The 24,639-nt window shown below is 38.4% G+C and overlaps 2 protein-coding genes across 3 annotated transcripts; both read left to right on the plus strand.

Annotated features, from left to right (window-relative positions):
• Window positions 1-2,566: 2,566 nt before the first annotated feature.
• On the plus strand, window positions 2,567-13,386 carry LOC105052568 (uncharacterized). The gene is made up of 6 exons (XM_073244269.1): window positions 2,567-3,284; window positions 3,381-3,592; window positions 10,931-11,165; window positions 11,236-11,321; window positions 11,488-11,579; window positions 12,952-13,386. Exons 1-6 carry the CDS (start codon window positions 2,907-2,909, stop codon window positions 13,218-13,220), a joined length of 1,272 nt encoding a protein of 423 aa, XP_073100370.1. The 5' UTR covers window positions 2,567-2,906; the 3' UTR covers window positions 13,221-13,386.
• A 1,284-nt stretch (window positions 13,387-14,670) lies between these two features.
• Window positions 14,671-23,954, plus strand: LOC105052566 (uncharacterized). Of its 2 annotated transcripts, none has more exons than XM_073244268.1 (8): window positions 14,671-17,705; window positions 17,806-17,979; window positions 19,252-19,293; window positions 19,374-19,454; window positions 20,547-20,666; window positions 22,845-22,949; window positions 23,026-23,076; window positions 23,547-23,954. In XM_073244268.1, exons 1-8 carry the CDS (start codon window positions 16,632-16,634, stop codon window positions 23,553-23,555), a joined length of 1,656 nt encoding a protein of 551 aa, XP_073100369.1. In that variant the 5' UTR covers window positions 14,671-16,631; the 3' UTR covers window positions 23,556-23,954. The 2 variants fall into 2 exon arrangements, with proteins under 2 accessions (XP_073100369.1, XP_010931714.1); XM_010933412.4 differs by having other exon boundaries at window positions 14,680-17,705; window positions 23,017-23,076.
• The last annotated feature ends 685 nt before the right edge of the window (window positions 23,955-24,639 follow it).

Genomic DNA, 24,639 nt, shown 5'->3' on the forward strand with positions numbered 1-24,639 from the left:
CATGAAGACGATCAATTGGCCATGACATGAAGATGGTCGATCGGTCATAATATGAAGATGGTCGGTCGGCCATGACATGAAGATCGTCAGTCGGCCATGAAGACGGTCAGTCGGTCATGACATGAAGATCGTCAGTCGGCCATGAAGATGTTGCTTCAGTCATGATGACTCTGCTTTGGTCAGATAACTCTGGTTCAGCCATAATGACTCTGCTTCAGCCAGATGACTTTGCTTCGGCCAGGTGACTCTCATGAGAGCTGAATCTTGAAAGTTTCTTCCTTTCCATAGCCTCTCCTCTTAGGATCTCTTGGCTCTTCTTATATAGGTATGGAACAAAGGCCAATCTCGAATATGAGAGCCGATATAGAAACGAGGGGAGCAAATCCAATTGTCCCAACAACTCCTAATGAAAATCTTTTAGGGGGCATTTGGTATGGGATGATTTATTTAGGATCAAGGATGATGTGAATGGAGATGATGAGATCATCGTGTTTGGTTGCATCATGGTGATCCTGCATGGTAATAATTTCAAATCACTTTCACTCCTCAAATCACCATCCAATGAGATAATAGGAAACTCATTCTTGAAGATGGATATCCAACATCATTCCATCACTGTGATTTTGTATTAAAATATGTTAAGCAAAATATCCTCATAATCGAGAGACCTTATGGAAGAAAAAATCTATCTTTTTTTGCCGTGATATTTTTTGACGTGCGTATGCGATATTCTTTACGCATGTTGGGGATATTTTTCTAAATTTTTTTGTCCCAATCCTCAATCCCAACTCCCAAAGTTTTGTTGAGAGAGTAATTTGAAGTGGTAATTTTATTTTCTCAACCCAATCACGGTAATCCTTTCTATTCTTTCATCTTTTCTCTATCATTTTTTTTCTTTTCATTTCAAGAGTATTTTTGATATCATATAGTCAATGATCTTGAATTTCTATAATATACCAAATAAGTTACTTGTACGTACTCGGAGAACTTTAATCATTGCACTATGACTAACCAAACATAGTGATCTTAGATTACTAAGATCAAATCATCATAAGATTTAGATCATCAGTGATCTTAAATTATCATGATGATTTCAGTTGAATCATCAAATAAATCCTTAGTGATTGTAAGCATCATCTATCCATGATTTTGAAAGCCTATGCTCCGAAAAGCCCAATGTCCGAACCTAATGGGCTCGAGCCTAAAAAGTAAGCCCAAACGCCAGGGTGGGCCAAGCTCGGATCTGGCTAATTTGGTCAATGTCCAGCCACGACACCGCAGCTGTTTGACGTGTACAACCCTATCTTTATTTATGATCTACCTTATTCTGTATTTACAAGATTGCCACCATCCAAGGCGGATGCATTGCATGATGGCTGTTTTCGTAAATTAGTATTGAGGTAGGTAGCAAAAGAGTCAACCAACCGGTCTCCGAGCCAAAATTTGTCCCCATAAACAAGAATGCCACTCTCGAGGTCGACGACCAGCTTTCCCCACCAATGAGGTTAGTTTAGCAAATTAATCAAACCGGTTGCGCAAACTAAATCCGATCTACTCAAATATTTACAAGTCCGCCGCTCCCATGGAGCAGCATGCATCATGAAAGGGCTATTTTTGCAAATTAAATTAACCTTTCTTTTCAATACTGATCAGACGGCTCCTGTGCTCTCATATTTCTCACCATTGGAGGTATCGACATTCATAGCTGTCATTTGGACGGCCAGTAATGTTTACTGTTGGGCCTTCTTGAACGTCACGTTATTTTCATTGCAGTAGATCACGTGAGAGATGGCAATGAACCATATATATATATATATATATATATATATACATAGATAAGATTAGTCAATATTTATATTTATAAATAAAAAATTTATATTTATGTTCATTACGGAGCAAATTAAATTGAATAAAATAAATTATATAAATTAAATCATATCGGATAAATAAGATAGATCGTAGTGGATCAAAAAAAAAATTTGTTATGTAAAAATATTAAAATAAATTTAATTTCTAAAAAAATAATTTAAATTAAAATTATATTTAATTAAATTTGAGATGGAGCATATTATTATTGGGATCCAAATCAACTTCATATATTTTATCTAAAATCCATAACTTTTTTTAGGTTTAAACGGATTAGATAAAATTTATCACATTCCGGACTGGACCATCGGAGGGTCGGCTACAATTGCTCTATTAGGACCGTCTAGTTGATTCCAGATTGGAAATGTCCGGTATGGTCGAGGCATTTCCTTCGAGATCCTTCGAGAAACGATAGCTAATCCTCGGGCATCGATGTCACGGTGACAAAGGAAGAGGGTACAATGGACATCCACCGTCGAACACGTGGATGGAAGTCACGGAACCAGTCAAATTAATATTTGAAAGTAAAATATCTTAAATTTAATCTAAACTTACGTGCTTCCGTACATTTATTATTATGCTGTAGCCTGATCCTCCGTCAGAGGGGCGATGGGAGCGTCGCCAATGGACGGTTGGGATGGGAGATTCTACTCGAGCGCAGAGAAATTTGAAGTGGGCATTTGGAAGTGGAGATCGCTTCGTCTCGCTGCGGAGATCCGACCATGCTCCCGGGGCAGCAGGCATCCTCCTACCGGGTGGACTGAGGGTAATCGTCATAACGGTGACGGGACCGCGAAATTTCTTTACGAAAAGAATAAATTGGAGAATAGATTCAATAGGGTAGGAGGGGTAAAATAAGGGAACGGGAGGCGGAGAACCACTGGCGTCCTCTCACCAGCACTTTCTTGTCCAGATCCAAAACCCTAATTCGCCGATCGCCTTTACCGACCTCGAGATCTTCGAAAAGCGATAGCTTCGCCCCCAAATCTAGGTTTTCATAACCGCCTTATAGGCCTCGAATTCCTCCAATTCGGCCTCCGATGGCGGGCTCTGGGGGCTCGTCCTCCTCATCGTCGTCGTTGGCTCGTGGGCACGGCGTCGATCGCTTCTACAACCCGCCGGCGGTCAGGCGGCAGCTTGAGCAGCAGAAGCTCCAGCAGCAGCAGCAGCAGCAACAACAGCGACAGCAATCGTCGCCGCAGAGGGCGGCGAAGCCGAAGGCCCGGCCGTCTCTGGTGCTTTCGCCGCCACCGGTTGAGGTGGCCGAGAACCGGGTCGAATCGGACGAGTCATCCTCGAAACCCTCGGTTTCTTCCTCTTCCTCTTCTTCCCCGCCCCGACCGTTGCCTCCTGCTGGAAACCTTGACCGGTTTCTGGAGTCCACAACTCCTGTCGTCCCCATTCAATACTTCCCTAAGGTGAGGAAGTTTATTTTGGTTTTTGGGTCGGAGGTTTCTTGTTTCTAGGGTTTGTATGATCTGATTGTTTGACTAGTTGGAGACCTGGCTTTGTAGCTGACGACCGTGAGGGGGTGGAGGAATTGCGAAGAATCACTGCCTTACTTTTGCCTGGGAGATCTCTGGGAGTTGTTCAAGGAGTGGAGTGCTTATGGTGCTGGAGTGCCGCTGGTGTTAAATGGCAGCGACTGTGTTGTTCAATATTATGTGCCTTACCTCTCTGCCATCCAGCTTTATGCTGACCCGTCGAGGCCCTCCTTAAGATTGAGGTATGAAATTTGCATCTTTAAAATGATGGCCTGTCTTGTAAAGACGTTCTTCATGTGGCAGCTTCTCAAGTTTGCAGTTTTTTCATCAAGTTTGTTCTGTTTCATGAATTAACATTGATGAGAAAATAGATTTTTTGATGCATTGCATTGTATTACATCATACTAATATTGTCCAATGGAATTTAAAACTCAATTGCTCAGTGTGATTCTTGAGATCGTCAAACACTAGTTACAGTTTTGTTACTAGTGCTGCTAATGCTGGGTATAATTTGGTAATCCTTTGTTTTTTTTTTTTGTAGTTATATCCTTTTTTTCTTTTGTAGTTATAGCTTCTTTAATCGTGTCATGATTGATTTAGAACACTTTTGTTTATCCTCTGGTTCCATAATGTGGATGTATAGAATATCTAATCATCACTCAGATTCATTATAGTGAAAACTATAGTCATGGTCGGTGGGTTAACCTATTTTTCATTGAGATATTGGTGAGTGTCACTGATAGATGTCATTAAGTTAGCCCGTTCATAAAGCTTGGCTGCTATCTTGAATAGTCTGGAGCATGCTTTAGCACATCTGTTACTTGTATTGAATTTTATATTGGCTATGGTGCCACAATAGCTTCTGGTTTTGTAGTCACGTGGACATATTTCCCATTATATCCTTGCTGCATATTGTAGAAGGATCGAGGGCATTAGCTTAAGTCCTGTAAATGTTCACCATTTTCATCATCATGATTATTAAAACACTCTTTCTTTCTTAATGTGTTTCTTGTGAACATTGCAAAAGAAGAAGAAGAAGAAGAAGAAGAAGAAGAAGAAGAAAACTTTTGGTAAATGAAAATGAAGTATGTAAACTTGTTTTATAACTTTAAGCTGAAATCCTGCATTGATTATCATAGAATGTGACCAATGGTCATATATCAATATACAGTGTGATTCCCAAAAGAAACCAGCTCCAACCCAAAATAACCAATTAATGGATGAGACTGTTATTACTTCGAATAGTCTGATGCTGTTTTTTTACCTCCGTTTTTATCTCCATTTTACTGTATTTCAAGACATTGCATCATAAAGACACGTTTAAGTGCAACTTGGAGTTTGGTAACCTGGGGTTATATTAGTAACATCTACCAAATCCTTTATCAACTAAAACTATGCCGAAGTAGTCGTGCAACACATGGATTATTGCAAGTTCATTTTATAGAGCCTTATCTTATAAATATCCATCTTTTAGTGTTTGTCCAAAATCTTTGACATTTAGTGGGTGGAATCATGCAAGAAAGCTGTTGCATTTACTTCATTAGGCCTCACCCAAGCTTTCGCTTTTTCTAATTCTCTTTTGTCAATTCCTCATTTTGTGAAATCAAACTATTGTGGATCTATTGTTGGGGTTTCAACAGAACTGGGTGCCAACTCATTTCTATGCTTTTTTGGTCCATGTCCTTTCTATGCTGGTGGATGATTTAACCTGCAGCCTCTAAGAACCAAGGAGAAGCCATTTTTTCATTGGTTATGGATATTATGCATAATTGACATCTTTTTTGTTAAATTGCTATTGGCCTGGATGTCATTTTTCCTCTTCAGGTTGTGGAGTTGATGGAAGGATGTCTGTTAATATGTTGGAAGGATGAACTTATCTCCAAGGATATTATATTTTCTCCATTTTATTTTTCACTATTTCTTCATTTTGGTGGTTGTAATCCTAATATTTACTCGATCTAATTTAACCCTTGGAAGTTTGGTAATCAATTCTTTAGTTAGATGATTCTCTTTCCTGTTTTAGTTTGTATCATTCTTTTTCATCATTGTTCACTTCTTTTCCCCCATTCCCATACCTATATATATTCTTCATGTCCTTCAAACTTCCCCCATCCTTTTATGCTTTGCTTCTTCCTAACACACCCTCTCTCTCCTTCTCCCTTTTTCATTTGTTATCTTTATCTATCAGTCCATCTATTTTTCTATTATTTTGATGAGATGTTTTTTTTTTTTAATCTATTTTCCTATTGTTTTGATAAGATATAGATATTTTTTAATTTCCTAATAGTGTTAATAAAGCCAAAGGTCTATTTGTCCTCTATCCTTGGACAAGAGATGCTAGACCTTGTTCTTCTTTTTCTTGTTTTATGAATTCTCAAGTATTGATTAGTTTGGTTATTAGAGTGGATAGGCTGGAACCATTGTCATGTCAACCAAAGCCAATGGTTGTAGGCTAGAGGTTTATGTTGAGAGAGGTTTGTAGAAGGATATCTCTGTTTGCTTGCTCTGGAATTGTTAGTGGCAATGGTTTAAGTAAGGTTGTTTAGACATCTAAGCTGCATTGCATGCTTTGTTGGTTGGATGTGCTGATACTAGGTGTGGGGATAAAGTTGGTATTTTAACTTCATGCACATTAGCTGTTCTCTTCTTTGTAGATGGACCCTCAAGCCCAAAAATGTAATATGTGATGTTCACATTGTCGTTTCTGTTACTGCCACTAAAGCCAACATGACTGGCATCTCGACGATCCTATCTGTGCTCGTACTTGAGTTATCCCATAGATTTTTGAACAATACAAAGTGACTATGATGTTCACGTTCGTTTTGGCATATTCCTCTAGCTAGCTTGTGGACTTTGTATCAAGCAAAACATCTAAGAGGAAATATTGAACTATAAGAAACAGATTATTTTTCTTGTCGCAATACTAAAATTTAATCTAAAAAATGGTAAACACTTCATGGTTATAAACCTGCTTGAAGAATTACTAAAACCTTTGAGGCAAGTCCTTGAACCAAAACCTACTAAAAGTACCAGACTCTAAAGGTTATAATTTCAAGGACAAATATGTTGTCTTAAGCTGCTGCTATAAGAATATAGCATTTAGAATGTGGTTAGACAAAAAGATGACTAAATACATGTGCAAGTCCATCCCATCTACTTCCTTTTAAATAATAATGCTGATAAAACGAGACCATCCCACACAATCTTATTATATGCTTTAAAGATAAGTTCTGCTTGTATGTCTAGCATCGTAGCACAATTAGGCATCTCCATGAAACTTCCTAGAGGATCTCCCCTGCGAAAAACACTGTAATTAGGAGCTGTCACCGTCCAAAGCATGCAATAACTCTTTTAGCTAATACAATATGGATAATCTTATATACCTTGTTTAACCAGTCAAATTAGGTAAAAATCTTGATGTTCTCCAGTCCCTCTTTTCTCAGGAAGCATTTGGTGTGTTTTCCCTTTACCAAATTTTGTTCCTCTGAAAAATAAGTTATTGCATTCCTGTGGTACAGATTCTTTAGTTGAAAATGAGAGGCAGGATAACTGAGTTGGAATCTTATTCCCTTTCATCTTTGGAATATTTTCTTCATACTTAATCTTATATCAATTGATCCCCCAAATTCAGCTCTTCTTTGAGTTGAGCAAAATCTCAGTTATAGATGGAGCTTACTGCAGGAATACCTAAAGATGTCAGATTTGAACGATGAGAGAGAAAGAGGCACATACGTAAAATGACCAACAGCAGAAACCATTATACGTTGTTTATTTCTCTTTCATAATAATGGAGTTGTACATGAGATTCATGTGGAGACCCGAGAAGAACAAGGTTCTCGAGCATTTATAGTGGAGAGAACAAGGTTGTGGAGCATTTACGGTGGATATATGTCAACTCTGTTTGTTGGAGATTATTAAGATCATTTTTAGGAGCATTGATGTATTACTTTGCATCTGCTTTCCAATCAAAGAAAATTATGAACATCGATGTGGTGTAGCATAATGATCATTGGTGACTTTGATATGGTCACTATTTTAATGACAACACAAAATCCTCCTTTGAATTATATACTGCAATTGAAGCTCAGTGGAATCTCATTTGGAGATCTAGATCCTTAAAATAGTGGTATGGTGGTTGAGATGGAAAAGTGCCATGCTTTCTTTACCTGGATTATTTTTTTAAGAAACATGATGACGTGAATGCTAGATGACTCAAAGAAGCTTTTGATTTGCTGATATTTGGGTTAGATAAGTGTGAATTAGTGATGCTTTTTTAAATATCTAAATTAGATTAAGGATGCTACTGATTTATGTGGCACCGTGTGCACTCACATTTGTACAAACATCAATAGAATATTGGATGTGGATGATAGCATGGGTGTTTGTGAGGCTTGCCTTTTATATAGCCAAATAAACGCCATAGATGTCATGGAATTTTACGGTTTGTTAGATCGACAACTTTTAGCTTAGTTTGTTGATACCTTTCTCGCCGGGCGAGAGGTCTTGATGCAAACTTGAGTCAGGATAAATAACTACCATGTTTTCAAAAAAACAAAAAAAAGAGAGCAAAACACTTGATTTTTTATACTAGGGCCTGTTTGGATACTAGGACTTGTTTGTCATTGCTATTATTTCTTGTTTTACATTTTTAAAAAGAACATTATAGAAATTGAGACAAAAAGACATGTTTGGTGCTATTATTTTTAGTTTCTAATTTTTCAAAAGCCATCTATTTTTAGAAATGATGAAAGTAAGAAATCTTTACCCATCTATTTTTAGAAATGATGAAAGTAAGAAATCCTTACTTTCAATATTTTAAAAAACAAGAAACTCATACTTTACCACCACCTCCAAAACTTCCTTCAAGACCGTTGCCACCTTTGCAACTGCATTGTGATTGTGACCATTGTCACTGCTGTTGCCACCCTCACTGTTGCTGCCACTGTCATTGCCTTCGCCACATAGCCAACTCCACCACCACCATTGTTGCTATAGCTCTGTGGTCACCATCTCCACGACATCGCCACCACCATTGTTGTTGCCTCCGCTACATTGTGGGTGCACCTGCCTTCACCAACATTGTTGCACCGCCACCGCCACCACCCTCTACCACACCACCGTCACTAGCTTTGCCATGCCACCACCAACTCTGTGACCAACACATTGCTACCTCCATTGCTGCTGCCACTGTCTTCACCGCCATCACCACGTTTGTTCTTAAAAATAATTGTTTATTCCAAGCATGCTTGTATTTTTGATTTTTTTTTTTAAAAAGGAAACAGAATTTTTATTTTTTATTTCTGAAGGTAGAAATATCAAAGTGATGCTAAACGGCACCTAAATTTATGAATGTCATAATATTAGATCCCAGCTTAGAGGAAATGAAACTCATGGGAGCTCTTCTTAAAGCTTATTTAAGATCATTGATGTTATTCATGTTTGTGGCAATCGAATGCCAATGAGATGGCAAATGTACTTAATAAGGGGTTTAGGCATCCATCTGCATATATGGAATAGGTCAGAATTCCTAGTGGAAGAGAACTAATTCACTTGATGTGGTCATCATATAACCGGAGTTTGAGATGCACCTTGATACATGTCATAAAGTTGATTAGAGTATTCATCTCAATATGTGTCTTGGGCTTTGATCTAGCCTATACCTTTTTAGATTCAAGGTTTTCTTATTGCTAAATACTTTCTTTACCTCAAAGCGCCACATTCACACTGTACCATCTCTCTGGTACATATTTTATGGCTAATTCAACTCCTTTTTAGTCAGCTATTTTATTATATCAAGACAAAAACTATTTTGTTTTGGACCTATTTGTATTTCGTGTCCTTTTTAAAGACTGCCATTGATTGTCATTCAAGCAACCAAAAAAAAGTGGCATACTTAGAGCCCCTCATATAACATGTCAACATCACTAACTAATTAGAATTTTCAAAGTTTATAATATTCAAGAAACTTTAAAATATATTCTTTCTATAAATTCCTGCTTTTTAAGAGTATTTTCAAGAAACTTTAAAATATATTCTTTCTATAAATTCCTGCTTTTCAAGGCCTGCTCCCAGACCCAGATCTGTTCCATGTTCATGCTACCTATGGGTCATTCTGATTATGTGCATTGTATTCTCTCTGTTTTGTCTGTAATATCTCTCGATTGTCTACCTAGATGGATACCAGGAGATACATCCACATGCTGTTGGGAATGCAGCAATTTGTTTAGATGGATCACTGGCTTAGCAGGCCTGTCTATTTTTGCATTCTGAGCTTTAGTTCTGTTGTGTCATCTTGCATGTCCTATTGTTATGGATATCTTCTACTTCCTGTAAATTGTTTTAAAATTGTTTTCCCCACTTCTTGATGTTTCTTAAATTCCTAAATTTTGCATTCGTTTCTCTTCACTGTTAATACATCTTATGGACTTAACATTTATGTCCTCTTATGTAGGATAGCTGACTAGTTAAATATAACATCACAAAACCCACTCAGAACAGCTATCAGTATAAGATACCTCCTAAATTCTTGGTATTTTAGAAAGCAGGCTTTTTACACATTTTCATTACAATTTGAATTACTTAAGGTAGCGATGCTATGTAAAATATACTTCCATCTTCTTTTCATGAGTAGAACAACCGTGAACTATAATACTCAGAATTATTTAATTTGGATCCATCTCATTGGAGGTTTAATAAAAAGGAGAGATAATTTCCCTTCATTCCTTCTGCACTTAAAAAATATAAAAAGAAAGTGGCAGAAAATTTTACGGTATCGGAGAAGTGCAAGTATACTTGTATACAGTTTTATGTGTAAATAATTAGCACGAACGCTGATAACCAAAGTATACTTGTGGTATACAGTTTTCATTATAATGACAGATGACATTACATGCTGGAAAAGTTCGCTTGGGATAGATCATTATCTACTACATTGCAATTAATAGTTCGGACTTGAAATGTGGGGAATATGTAGCTGATAAAAATGTCAAGTAAAGGATAACAGATAGAAATTCAGTTCCAAGAAAAAATATTGTGTTCTAAGCTACCATGTTATCTGGATGCTGGTGTCCCATTAAACAGACTTATATAATGCAGAAGCAAGCTGAAGGCGAATTTACTTTATAGTTGATCTACTTTGTTCCCTAATTTTTTTTTTAAAAAAATGAAAATAAATGAATGGTTGATCATGTACGTGAATATTAGGCGAAGCAGATTAGATAGATATTGAAATCAAAAACTTAATCAGATTTGCATATATGAGAGTGCTATTTGTGTGCATCAATTTTAATCTAGAAAGCCTGTTGCAGGTCTACATAGAGAAATCTCTTGTATTTTTTTGACTCATATGATATTGAAACCTGAAATGGACACATATTTACCCTTTTGTAAACTGAAAATTTTCTCGATTTGGTGTCACAAAGTAGCATGTCTTGTTAGAGAATAACTTAAAATGTTTTTTCTTTTCATTTTTTTCATGATGCTGAAATGTTCAGTGCTGTGCATGCAATAATATGAGATTTGATATGATTGCTTGGTCTGGACGGTGTCGAATATTTAAACTATCTCTTGCTCATTTTAAGGCGACCTGGTGAGGAAAGTGATGGGGAACCTTACATGGATACTAGCAGTGAGGACAGTGGTGAGAGTGAAGCTGACCAGTTAAGGGAAAGAATGGCATCCTTGGGGACTACAAGCAGCATGGGCCAGGAAGGCTTTCTAAGCGATGACAGTGAGGCTTGCAATCCAGCAATCCTCCCAGTATTCGAGTACTTAGAGAGGGATCCACCTTATGGAAGAGAACCATTAGCTGACAAGGCAAGTTTAATCTTATGTAGTTAACAGATTAATATTTAATGCTTCCATCTGACACACAGATGTTTTGCAGATATCTATTCTTGCAAGCAAATTTCCAGAGCTGAAGACATACAAGAGCTGTGATCTGCTTTCATGTAGTTGGATGTCTGTTGCATGGTACAATTTTCATTACTTTATTGACAGCCTTGCGTATCATAATTGAGGCTACATGCTGCCATATATTTCTGTTCTGGTTGCTCTGTTTGGTAACCTACCTTTACCAGTGAAGCGTCATTTATAATGTATATACACCTGATCTCTGTATACAATGTTCATGTTGCAGGTACCCGATATATAGGATACCCACAGGACCAACATTAAAGGATCTGGATGCGTGCTTTTTGACATTCCACTCACTAGCTACACCACCTAAAGGTCAGTGTCTTTTAACCACCTTTCCAATGCATACAAAATGGTAGACATTTATCTTACACATTTAATCAATTATAACTAATATTTTAGACCCGATGAGACCAAGATTGGCGGAACCGGTACCGGTGGCCGGATCGGCCGGCCGGCGGTACGGTACGGCATGCTTCTGTTCCGTTCCGAACCGAGGCGAACCGACGAAGGAAAACACGGACGAACCGGGGAAGAAAAAGAGAGAAAGAGAGAGAAATAGAGAGAGAGAGGGAGGGAGGAAGAAAAAAAGGGAGGAGAATCCGCCGGAGGGCAGTCGTGACTGTCGGGCGGCGGAAAGGGCTCCCGCGGCTCCGCGCGGGGAACAGGAGCGATCCACCCCTGTTTCTCGGGGCTTTTTTTTAAAAAAGCTTTTTCAAAGTGAAGTCGGCAAAACCCTTGCCGGCTTCACTTAAGTGAAGCTGGCAAAATCCATGCCGACTTCACTTTGAAAAAGCTTTTTTAAAAAAAAGCCCCGAGAAACAGGGGTGGATCGCTCCTGTTCCCCGTGCGGAGCCGCGGGAGCCCTTTCCGCCGCCCGACGGTCACGGTTGCCCTCCGGTGGCCCCTCCCTCTTTTGCTTCCTCCCTCCCTCTCTCTCTCTCTTTTTCTCCTTTTCTTCTCCGGCACCGGCATGTGCCGTTTTGCATGCCGAAACCGTCTTGGTTCTCCGTCGGGACGGTTCGGCACGCCCCGTACTGAATGGTTCAATCCGGTACGGCAATCCTTGGATGAGACTATATGCAAAGGCTGAATCACATGAAGGAAGAAAGTACTAGCTTTAAGAACATGCAAATGCATATTATTCTTTGATGAAGTAGTATCATGAGACTTCGTTTTTGATGACGCACACACATATGCAGGTTTGTAAAGCACTCCCTTGCTCTCCCATGTTCACAACCTCTGTGAGTATTTATTTTCAAAATGGAGACCAATCCACAAGTCCATTATAAAAGAGAGTAGATGGTTACCGGAGCATGACCTTAGAGGCAACTTAGGTTCCAATTCTGTAGTGGTTGGGGTTAGCCTAGAATAGGGATTGTATACACAACTCCAAATAATCGTCTCTTTAAGTCTCTCTTGGAAGCAATACGCTAAGAGGGTTCTGTAGTAAATGCATGTCCTTCGTAACCTTCTTTCTCCAGGCAATTTTATTTTAAGAGAGCCCGCCAGAATGTCACCTTGTCCTCTAAAGTGAGAGGAGCATCTGCCAATCCTTACTATTAGATGGTTGGCTGGTCACCTAATGCCTGCCGTCACTGTGTCATAATAGTAGAGATTCACATGGAGATGTTTGGGGTTATGCTGTTTCGTGTTAGAATTTTGATGTTTGATTTTCTTTTGGCAGATACTAGCGGTGCTCATATGGTGGTTGCTGGCTCCTGTGACATAAGGAATGTCACCAGCTCCACTGACGTGTTGACAAAGTTACCATTGCGTGTTCTTGGGCTTGCTTCATATAAGCTCAGGGGTTCTATTTGGATGTCCAATGGACTGCATGAGCGGCTGCTAGCAAGCTCTCTGCTGCAAGCTGCCGATCAATGGCTTCGCCTTCGACGAGTAGATCATCCTGACTACCGGTTTTTCATCTCCCATTATAATACATTTAGGAGGTGAGAGTTTTCTAGGTATGTAAATGTCTCTTTTCTAGTTAGATAATGATGTATCGATCAAGTCATGGTACTGGACCTGCGATTCCTAATGCTCGTGGCATATAGTTTCTACTCTGTAACAAATTATCATTTGCTATCCCATAATAGATTTATTTTTGAAATTACGCAGATATAGCTGTTCTAAGTTTTCTTTGATAGAGAACTTGTGGGATTGACAAAGAAGGCTTTTGCTAGTATTTTAGGCAAGGAAGAAAAGAATTGCATGAAGTTACATTGAATTCCAGCTATATCCATTGGATGACTTAAGATTGTTGACCCGTTGTCTGTCTTGGGGTGTTTGGCAGTATAAACCATGGAAAATAGATCATGCGCTATTGTTCTTTGGTCGTTTGGTTGCATTTTAAAAAAAAAAAAAAAAGGGTAAAGAAAGAGACTTATCATTGATGTGGAGGACCTATTCTCAAAATTATACCTTCATGTTTGTATGAATCTTTTTTTAATTGCTGAACGGTTGTCTTTTTCAAGTATCGACACCCATCTTTTCCGATCACCATTACTTTCTACGTATATTTCTGACATTGCCATAGACAGATCTAACTACATCTCTGTTTTCAACTTCTCGATTAATCATAAATGTCTCTGTTTCTACGGTCAGTTCTAACCTCCTCTCCATTTTCCACTTCCCGATTAATCATAAATGTCTCTCATGTCCTGCTTCTGAGACCATCTTTTATTCGGGCAATAGTACAAAGTATAATTAGTCCTTAAGTACATAATTTTTCTGCTTGTTTACAATTAACCTATCCTTGTGACCTCTTTGGAACTCACCAATGCTTCAGGTAACCACTCAATGTTCCAACTAATTCCCTTTTGATGTGGCTTGATCTAATTTGTGTGGCACCTTATGGTAATACTAAATCTGGCAAAGTGCCACCATCTTAGCTGCTTTTCGTATCCTTGATGGAGATCTGATGCAGAGAGTCCTATCCAACACTCAACTTCAGTTTGACTTCCATGCTTACCCTATTAATCAATCCTACCCTCGGTCTTGGCAAGAGTCTCTCATTATTACTTGATTCATAGCATCGGATAGGGCCATCATCTAATTGGCATTTCATTCAATTACCACTTTTACTTGCAAAGAGGAAAGAGATAATCCAAGAAAGAATATACCATCAAATATGCTATCATTCTATCAAACATAATTTATTTATTTATTAATTAAAAATTTTTATATTATCATTTCATGAAATATAATAATTTGAATGCATTGGCAAATTAAAATTTTAAATAATTTCACTGGTTGAGGACCAACTTCAAAGCTTGATTTAATTTGAGCCTTAACAAGCCATGCATGTTGGTCTTCAATTTGAAGAAATTAAATATCATGAAATTGGAGATGGATGGGATCCATCTTTCTCTTTTGAAAGAAAAACCTCTGCAATGTGCATGAATTTGTAAATATCCTATACATCCAGTTGCTGTAATATCAATCATGTGTTTTTTGAATTGTTGTAATATTATTCACCTTTCTGCCAATGGTGCTTATTTATCAACTGACATAGGCATAGTACACTGAAAATGCTTATTTGTCGGTTGACATAGAGATAATTACGGGATGATTAGATTTGTCATCATCATCATCTCTATAAATAAACATCCTCAAACCCTAATTCTAATCCTATTTTCTCCTCCAACCTTCCTCCCTACATGTCCACATAACCCCTAACCTTCCTCCACAGACCTCTCTAGCTACCCCTACACCTATCCTCCTCCATCTTCTTTTTCCTCTCCCTCCCCCTCTGCTTTTTTTTTTTTTTAGTAGAAAAAAAATAATTCTTTGTGATGACAAATTCTTTGTGATAACATTTCCTCTCCCTCCCCCTCCTATTGATGACAATGTCTTTGTTCTGCATTCTTTGTGATGGCTAATTCCACTCTATTTTTCTGATATTTAGGCATCACAATTTAATCCTTTGTTTCTCAATTTTTTAGAGAAAACGTTATGAAGCACAGAAACGTAAGCATCGACTACTAAAAAACTCAAATATGGCACCCACAAAAAAATTTGCCATCAAAGGTAGTCTTTCAATTATACTACCAAAAAGAACAAATATGTAGTCCTTCCTATCAAATAGCTAGCCGTTGATTAGTCAAAACATGACATGACCATAATGTGAGAATTTGTATGTATGTTTGCTTTGTGAACGAGATAAAAGCTGATAGGATTGTACTCATTGATGAGATAGGATGGAGGAGCAACAGACGCTTCTTCGTCTCTTAGTTCCCCATTAGATAAAGAAGGCCCTTCGAGAGATGGGACAGTCGAACTAAGTGCTCTATATTGATAAAGATGGGCTATAACTTTCACTTGTGGTTCCGAAATAATAGCTTATTGAAGGAACAACATCTACAAATTAGACCACCCCATATGTATCCATGAGAAGGATTTCATAAGATTTCTACATGTTCTATAGCTTTATGTTGTTTTAAAAATTTTACTATGACCATAGCATCAAGCAACTATAGCTCGTGTATCATTTGTGCAAAAATTTGGCACCACTGAAATGATCCCCAATAACCAATGCGACTCCAAAATATGAAATTTAGTCTCTCAAATCTATAAACATAAATAAATAGCAAATTTCTCTCCAACTCTCTAAGAAGAGAAAAGAGAGGAAGAGGAAGGAGAAGATGAAGAGAGAGAGAAGAAGAGGAAGACCGAATGGTTGGAGGGATGGGATTAGCAACCCTAGTAGCTAGGGAGTGGCAATGACTATATGGCCATCTTAGAGAAGTGGATTAGAGGGAGGATGGGATTAGGATTTGAGTTTAGAAGTGAGTTTTGTTCATAAGAATGATGATGGTGATAAATTCAATCATCATCTAATTATGTACATGCTGATTTATAAGTAAATGCCATCAATAAATTCCGATCCAAATTAAGAGGAGTTTAGATAATATTATAATAATTTAAAAAATATAAATTGATATTATAATAATTAAATATGAGACGAATATTTACAAATTGATGCAGAGGGATTTTTTTTTTAAAATTTTTTTTCAGTAATAACTAAAAATCACCTGACGGCACCCCAGATCAGACCCTTGCTGATCTGTAGGGTCCACATTTGGCTGGACCAGCATACCAGTGAAAAGGTGCGCGAGCGTGGGTGCGGAGACCAGTTGGTCACACCGCACACCAAACCGAAAGCGGAGCATTCACGCCAGCCTTATCCCACCATACTCCAACATCACCGTCCGCTCAATGCTTGATCCCACCGACCGACGCTCCAGATCATCCCTCTTCGAATGTTCCCGCCCCCCGATACCGTCCGTAGATTAACGACTCCCCATTGCCCCGCGCGCCGCCCCCGCGCACCCCCCACCACGCCAGCCGCCGCCTCCGCCGACCATGGAGGCTGCGACGTCGCCCCACCACCGCCTGGTTGCCGCCGTGGACATGGGCACGAACTCCTTCAAGCTCCTTCTCGCCCGCGCGCTCCCCTCCGGCCGCCTCCTCTCCCTCGACCGCCTCAAGGAGCCCGTCCTCCTCGGCCGCGGCCGCCTCCCCGACGGCTCCCTTACCCCCACTGCCCTCCTCCGCGCCCTCACCGCGCTTCGATCCTTCGACACCGCCCTCCGCTCCCTCCCCCTCCACCGCCCTCCCCGCCTCGTCGCCACCTCCGCCGTCCGCGACGCCCCCAACCGCGCTGACCTCCTTTCTATCGTCCGGTCTAACCTCGACCTCGATGTCGAGGTCCTCTCCGGCGAGGAGGAGGCCCGCCTTATCTACCTTGGCGTCCTCCAATTCCTCCCCGTCTACGAGAAATCCATCCTCACCGTCGACATCGGCGGGGGTTCTACCGAATTCGTTGTCGGGAAGCTCGGGAAGGTTCAATTCGCGACCTCTCTGAATCTAGGGCACGTTTCTCTGACCGAATCCTTCGTCAAAAAGGGAACTATGGACGATCTCCGTCGCCACATCCGGTCGGCGCTCCATCAATCGCCACTCATCAAGATCAGGGAGCTGGGATTCGAGGTTACCGTCGGGTCCTCGGGAACCATCCGGTCGATAGAAAGGGCGATCTTTCTAGGTGGCTACGACGATCTTATGAGCAGCAGAGAATTCAGCAGGGAGTGGAGGTTCAGTCGAGAGGAGTTAAGGCTTCTTGTCGACAAGCTTCTTGGATTGGGGTTGGGAGAGGTGGAGGGAGTGAAGAGATTAGGGTTTTCAAAGAAGAGAGGGGAGTTTATAGTTGCTGGCGCTGTCTTGTTGCTGGAAATCTTTGAAGCTCTGGGCATTGAGAATATGGAGGTATCTGGGTATGCACTAGGGGAAGGGGTTATCTCTGAGATGCTTGCAAGCGAGTGCATGGATTTTGATATGAATGCGAATGTTCAGTGGCGTTCAGTGATTGGCCTTGCAATGAGATTTGACAGTGATAACAGGATGAAAATGGCTGCACGGTGTGTTGGCACTACCAAGGTATCATTTTTTTTTTCTTAAGGTTCTTACTTGAAGCCTTAGTTCCAAACTTCTATTTCTCTTTCAATATGACATACAAGAAGTGAATGCATAAAACCAGGAGCTTTTTGATGGTATTAGAAGATGTGATGAGCTCACTAACTGTTTGAGCAAAGCTGCAGTTTTTTTGGATGAAAAAGATTTTGAGTACCTTGAAGCTGCAATCTTGCTTCATAATATTGGACTACTTATCGGCAAGAGGGCCTATCACAAACGCTCATACAAGATAATCAAGGTACTTGCTTTAGGACCTGATTTTCAAAGAGTATGCATCTAGATGTAACTTGCCCAATTATCTTTATATATCTTGTAGTGGGAAATACAGAGAATTTGTAAGTTCAAGATTTTGCTTCCTAATATTGTAGTAAGTATTCAGAAAGTTGACTTTATTCAGTGAAGCTTTCTTTGTGACTGAATCAACAAATTCTGTTGTGTTATATATATATGCAAGTTTGTTAACAAGCATATGGAGTCAAAAAGATCTCATTTGTCTAGGGTTAACATCCTAATGAACTCACAAAGTGGTAACGGCAAATTTTGCATCTTAGATCATTTATCTTTTTCCTTAGAGATATTATGGACCATACTAGATAATTATAATTAAAATATTAAAACAAATTCTCATTTAAAATGAGATGATGTTGATGTTATTATAAAGAAGGTGTTTATCTACTCCTTTTTTTATCCCAAATCTGCTATTATTTTTTTTTAAAGATCAAATAACATATTTCATGAAAGAAAAATTAATAAACATGCCATTAGTTGTACATCTCTGACAAGTTTAAGCAATTTGTGATCCAAGAGTGAATACTTTGCTCAATGCTCAAAACATTTAAGTCAGGTTCATGCCCAGCGTGACTAGGATCTTCTCTGATCGTACTGCTGGTCTAGGATTTAATCTGACATGATTGACTCAATCAGAAGATATGGAAAAAATCATATTTAATTCTGAACTTATTATCCAAAGGTGTTCTGGTCCTTCTGGAGTAGGCAATGCTGCATTGAACTATCTGAGTGATGTTCAGAATTGGTTCTAGTCTTGCTAGAACCAGATCAATCCTGACTGCCCTATCTGATGTATTTAGATCACTATAATAGGCAGTTATTGACTAAGGAATCCCGGCGGTTGTCTCTTTGTATTTATCTAAGTATTCTTTCACCCAGCTTTACTATTACAGAGGACACCCTAAATTAAGACTACAGGGATTGTAATATCTAAATCACTTTAATTTTAGGCAGTTTGGTGATAGAAGAAAGCAACCCTTCATAGAACGAATCATGGATCTGTTTGATTGTTTTAAGGAAGACAAATATAAAAGCAAGAAGGTCTCATCACTTTTTCTTGACCTTACTAGTTGTTGATTCCATAGAAATGGAAACCTTAAACCATTATGTTACTCTTGTTACTTTATTGTTGAACATGGAATATTCTTATTTTGTAATGATATTTAAACTACAGCACAATATGCAGTCTTTGCCACCTAAAAACTTTTATATGTTTCTACAGAATGGTGGGCATCTTCATGGTTACAGTTCTGAAGAGATAGAGGTACTCGTTGCAGATGATTTCAATCCTTGTTGATCAATATAACTACATTTTATTGAAAATAGCTTTCTGTCAATTCACAGATTGTTGCTCTACTTGCTAGATTTCACAGGAAAAAGTTTCCAAGAGCTGAGCATGATTCTCTAAGAGAATGTTCAGAGGAGGTATCTCTGTATTAGTGCTTCACATGGTCTCATGTTTTGACTTTTAGTCCTTTCTAGCCTTGGAGAATCTAAACCGATTTATTTACATACCATCGTTTAGTTGTTGCATATGGGCAAGGAATAATCAAAATTTATAGCTCATGTTCATCTAATGTCTGTGCTAAAATCTGAATTTTATTATGTTTATAAAAAATGCTTCATCATAATTGCAGACCCTGACCACGCTACCTCATGCGGAGTCCCGCACTTTTGTGATATTTAGACATCACAATGATGAGACTTCATGATACAAACACGTACAGTTGTCTACATTTTTCTTTCCTAATTTTATTTATTTAGTCCATGGCTTTGACATAAGCACTTGATATGTTATTTTTTATGTGAGGTTTGGGCACATTTACTTCATGTGAAATTGTGGTTCTTGTCCTTAACAAAGTCCCACTTGTGACAAACATATCTGCAAAAAAGATGCACTTTTAGTGGACTGTGCTGTAGATCAGACTGAATTCCTCCATTGGGAAAAGGTTCTTCTAGGTTCAAACCCTGGAAGCTACTTCATGAGTTTTGGGTAATTCTCACATCATTTCTTTGAAATGGTGCCCCTGCCATAATTCTCAAAGAAAGAGAAACAGAGATGTGCCTGGAACTTGGCTCTTCTACATGAACTATTAATTTGTGCAAATAATGTTCTTTTCAGACTGATAAGCTGAAACACGAGTTTGACATCAATCTATTTATTAGAACATCAGTCACATTTAAATTCCTTTATAAATTATATGAGTGCATTGTAAAGTTACTGCATGAGCAGGGTGCTGCACCAGTACACTGTACTGCATATCTAAAGTAAACAGATGAAGAAAAGAGTATTGGTAATATAATTAAATTTTCATATAAAAGAATGCCAATTTAAATCTTGACACTACATATATGGCAAGGCATGTACTCAGGTTCCTTGGATAGAATTTCCATTGTTGCACTTTTATTCTTTTCTCTTCATTAACTTCATTTCACTTTCTTTTTAGTGCTCTATACAATAATACATCAATTTAGTAGAATGGCTATACTGATTTGATTGTCATTTCTTGTTTCCAGATGAAACAGAAGATTAGAGTTCTTTGTACAATTATGCGGATTTCTCTAGCTCTACAAAAATGCCAATGTGTGACATTTCAAGGACTGGAAATTTTTCATACTGGTGATGTTTTTAAACTGGTATGTGCTATGATGGATTTGAACCTCACTAGGAGGAACATTTTTTAGATAATTTTTCAAATTTTACTTGAAATATTATATATGGCCATCATCCTTTCACTTCATTATTGTATTTTGGTTAAAATATTGCTTGCTTATGCTGTAACATGTGAAGGTAAACTCAGACTGACACAGATGCACAGATTCATACATAGACATGCTCTGGAATCCACACCTGATCCTTCTTATTACAAGATAATTTGTTTACCATTTGCTCAACCAATTGGAGACTCATCTATGCTCATGGCTTCCAACATCAAAAGTCACCTTTCTCTTTTGTCTAGATTCTTTCTAAGTCTAGGGGAATTTTGGAGGGTCACCTCTTGGTTTGCCTGAGATTTAACTGCGGATAATAAGGTAGATGTTCCTAACAACTAATTGGCCATACAGGTTTCATAGCAGGCCTTCCCTTGTCAATATTTGCCTTTGCTAGGAATTTTGCACCAATTTCTGAAGTGTTGAGTTGACAGCTGGTCATAAAATCTGTTCTCAACTTGAAGTAATGCTTTATAGCTGAACCATTTTTGATGGGAAAAGGCTAGGGTGGTAATGCTTTTGGCATACACTAATACCCAGGTGTACATGTATCGTAACCACTTAACACAAATCCCAGGTTCTATGGTTCTTATGTTGTATGCTACTCATGTCATGTTCCATTTTAGGTTCAGCTGTTTCTCTAGTGGAGCATACAATCATTTCTTCCAGTTATGCTTTTCATGTGGTAGTGTATTAAGGTACCAGCCTGAAAAATTATTGTTTTCCTTGTTGGATGCTACTGGAATGAGGAAGTATTTCTGAACTTCAACATACATTATTATCTTCAAAGTTGCTAAGCATGTCAATACCATTTGTTTGTAGAATTCCTTGGACTGGCAGTGATGTTTTGTGGCTTGACTTGATTGAGTCACGTTGGACCTTGTGGGTATTTTTGAGAAAATGACCTCATGGCTTTTGAAGTTCCTGACAGGAGCTTTTAATAACATTCCAGCACATTAATTGGACAACTAATATAAGGACAAAAAGACTTGATAAGAATGAGGGTTTAGGGAATTCTATTGGGAGAAATGAGGTATCAGCTTGATTTTGAGTGGAACTTTTCTCTCTCCGTCTTCTAGTGTTAAAAATGAAATTTATTATTTATGGTCTTGGGCTTTGTTTTGTATTTGCTTTCTTGTTCTTCATGTAGTTTAGATCCCACACTTGAATGTATGCTACCTACCAATCAAAGAAAGGGGAATGCTTGAATTGATAAAGTCTGACTCACAAACTCAAGTTTATTGGTGGATAGGCGCATGAATACTTAAACACCACAAGGATCCCTTCCACTTTTGATGTGGGACTATTTCTTAACAACCCTATCATGTGTAGAGCCCAAGAGATTGAACCTGGAACAAGAGGCAACACATGGATTAAAGTGAGGATGTGTGACCATCGGAAGTTAAGAGGGATCGTGGGCTCTGATACCATGACAAAGTTCTACCTGGAAACTCGAGTTGAAAGGTGGACAGGACCATGAGGGCTTAACATACAACAAGATCCCTACCACTTCTGATCTTGGACCATACCTCAACATGAATGTTCTGTCATTTGCAATACTGAGTCCATGCTTCTATTATTTTAAGAATGTCCCTGATACTGACCAGTTGAAGGTGCCAAAGGTCAAAGACCTCCTTGGTGCAGTCTTCCGTTCCTATTTAGGACTCTTGATTTTACATATCCAATACTTAAATCAAGGAAATGATCTTAGTTTCCAGAACTGGGAGTGGATGCGGGATAGGGTGCACTGAAGTGGATATTTTAGAAATAGTTCTAGTAAGGAAGCACTTAGAAATCGAGCCAGGTTTGGGATTCCAAGAAAATTCCAAAGCAGGTCCATCACTCTAGGTATAAAGATTCCGGCTACTAAGGGAATGAAAGAGCTCTCCTTGATAAGTATTATGCATGCTGGAGAAAATCAGTCCTTGTCCTGCTGGTTATGCTGTCCCACACATGTGGTTTACAAATGGACCATCTGCTGATTGTTATTGCAGGTATTTAACTTACATGTACAAAGGAGTGGTTATAGGTAGTTATTTATCCGTTTTATCAAGTAAAGAACAGAAGCATCTTTTCTTTGCATAATTCAATGCTTGTTTTCAGGTACTTAGTAAACTAAAGGACCATTTGCTAGTTTCCCATGATGTGCAGCTGAAATCAGATACTATTCAGGCTGAACTACGGCCAGAGTTGGATCATTTTGAAGAGGTTTGCACACTTTATCATAGTAATATTTGCATTCATGCAGTTGATGCTGATTTAATCTTTCATTTAGGTATTCCAGCAAAAAATCTGTGTCACGATCTCGAGTGAAAACAGTGAAAAGTCAGCACAGGTACTTCTCGTCTCTGAGCTGTGTTTGTCTTAAATCAGTAAACAAATGTCATATTTATGTATGTAGTTTCCAACTCCTAAGAGGAGAAACAAGGCTTCTCTTTCTAATGATTTAGAAAGAAACCCAAGTTAGAATTCCAAGGGTTTCCCTAAAAGTCGATGTTCTTTACTTTATAATAGTTTGTCCATTATTAATTGTTTGCAGTCCTATGGAGTAATGGCTGGGTCACTTTTTTATATATAAGATTTTGTTCTTGCAATATTTTTGAATGACAACAAATTTAGTTACAAATCAACTTTCTCTGCTGCAGCAATTACCTTCTTTTTTCTTTTCACCTCTCTTCTAGTGCAATACATGCCACTGTTTTCTTAAGCTACTTATGATTATTAGTCCTCCTTATATAGCAACCTTGTATTGTTTTAAAGTTTTCATTAGTATCTGAAACTGCAAATTTTCTCTTCTATTTTCAGGTATTGTAGTTGTTATTTATCTGTACAATATTATCAATGATGCTGTAAAAACTGTCAGGCCATGCTTTGTGAAAGAACTGTGGTGAATCCTTCCTCCAGGTTTCACCAAATGGCAATTCTACATATTCTTAAAACATCCGGCTGATGTAAACACATGTTTGGAATTAGATATACTCTTTTATATTATGGGAAAGACAATAAGTGTGCAGATTTCCCAGCTCAGTTATGAAGATGAAAACATGATCTCACCAATTCTTTTATTAGAGGATGCTCGCAAAAATAGACGGTTTATGTCATCAAAGTCCTCAAGCTAACTCAAAATTATAAGGACTGTGTAAGTTGTTTTTTAAATGCAATAACAACCCTAAAGTTATTCTTTTATTTCAGCAGCCTTTCTGCCTTCCAATCTGTATGTATCATATGCCCTGCAATTCGTCTTTGGTTAATTATTTAGGCAGATAGTCCATATCCGAGGACTTTAAATCAGCAGTAGCATATTGTAGTTGCAATTTATTTCCGGTTGATGTTATATTGTTTTTTCTTCATGATCCTGATGGTTTGTTATTATGATGATTAAAATTGCTATTTTTGCTGAGAGCTTGATTCACCTCTTAGTATACGAACTAAAATTTGTTTGGTGTTGCCGTGTGGATACTTTCACATAACATGCTATCAAGGTTGTAACTATTTGTAGATTTTCTTACATTCTTGAGCATAATTGTTTGCCCTTGCATCACAAATTCTGGCAAATTTTTAAACATGCCCGTGCCCACCATCAAGTCAATCTACTGTTGTAGCTGTCATCATCTAATCTTCATCCGCTCACCTTCTTGGTTTGTGGCAAAGCTTGGTTTAGTTGTTCAACCAACAAATGTGCTTATTTTATCTATGTTCTTAGAAAAAATGCACTAATAGGGAATTAACTCGATTAATGTCGAAGGTTGCTTCTAGAATTTAATAGAATTTAATAAGCCAGGCATGTGTGTGTGTGTGTGTGTCTGTGCGTTTTCTTTTGGAGTCTTGATGCTATGATGTCACTTATCATCTGCAACAACCAATTTAAGATGAGAATGTGCATCATCATCATCTACAC

This window comes from Elaeis guineensis, chromosome 10, assembly GCF_000442705.2.
Source record: "Elaeis guineensis isolate ETL-2024a chromosome 10, EG11, whole genome shotgun sequence".
Classification (NCBI taxonomy): Eukaryota; Viridiplantae; Streptophyta; class Magnoliopsida; order Arecales; family Arecaceae; genus Elaeis; species Elaeis guineensis.

Excerpts from the sequence above, each read along its gene's own strand:
- LOC105052568 (XM_073244269.1), top strand. The coding sequence starts at position 2,907 with ATGGCGGGCTCTGGGGGCTCGTCCTCCTCATCGTCGTCGTTGGCTCGT. Across the intron at positions 3,593-10,930 it reads AGGCCCTCCTTAAGATTGAG|GCGACCTGGTGAGGAAAGTG; the intron begins GTATGAAATTTG and ends GCTCATTTTAAG. Across the intron at positions 11,166-11,235 it reads GAGAACCATTAGCTGACAAG|ATATCTATTCTTGCAAGCAA; the intron begins GCAAGTTTAATC and ends GATGTTTTGCAG.
- LOC105052566 (XM_010933412.4), top strand. The coding sequence starts at position 16,632 with ATGGAGGCTGCGACGTCGCCCCACCACCGCCTGGTTGCCGCCGTGGAC. Across the intron at positions 17,706-17,805 it reads GGTGTGTTGGCACTACCAAG|GAGCTTTTTGATGGTATTAG; the intron begins GTATCATTTTTT and ends GCATAAAACCAG. Across the intron at positions 19,294-19,373 it reads ACAGTTCTGAAGAGATAGAG|ATTGTTGCTCTACTTGCTAG; the intron begins GTACTCGTTGCA and ends GTCAATTCACAG.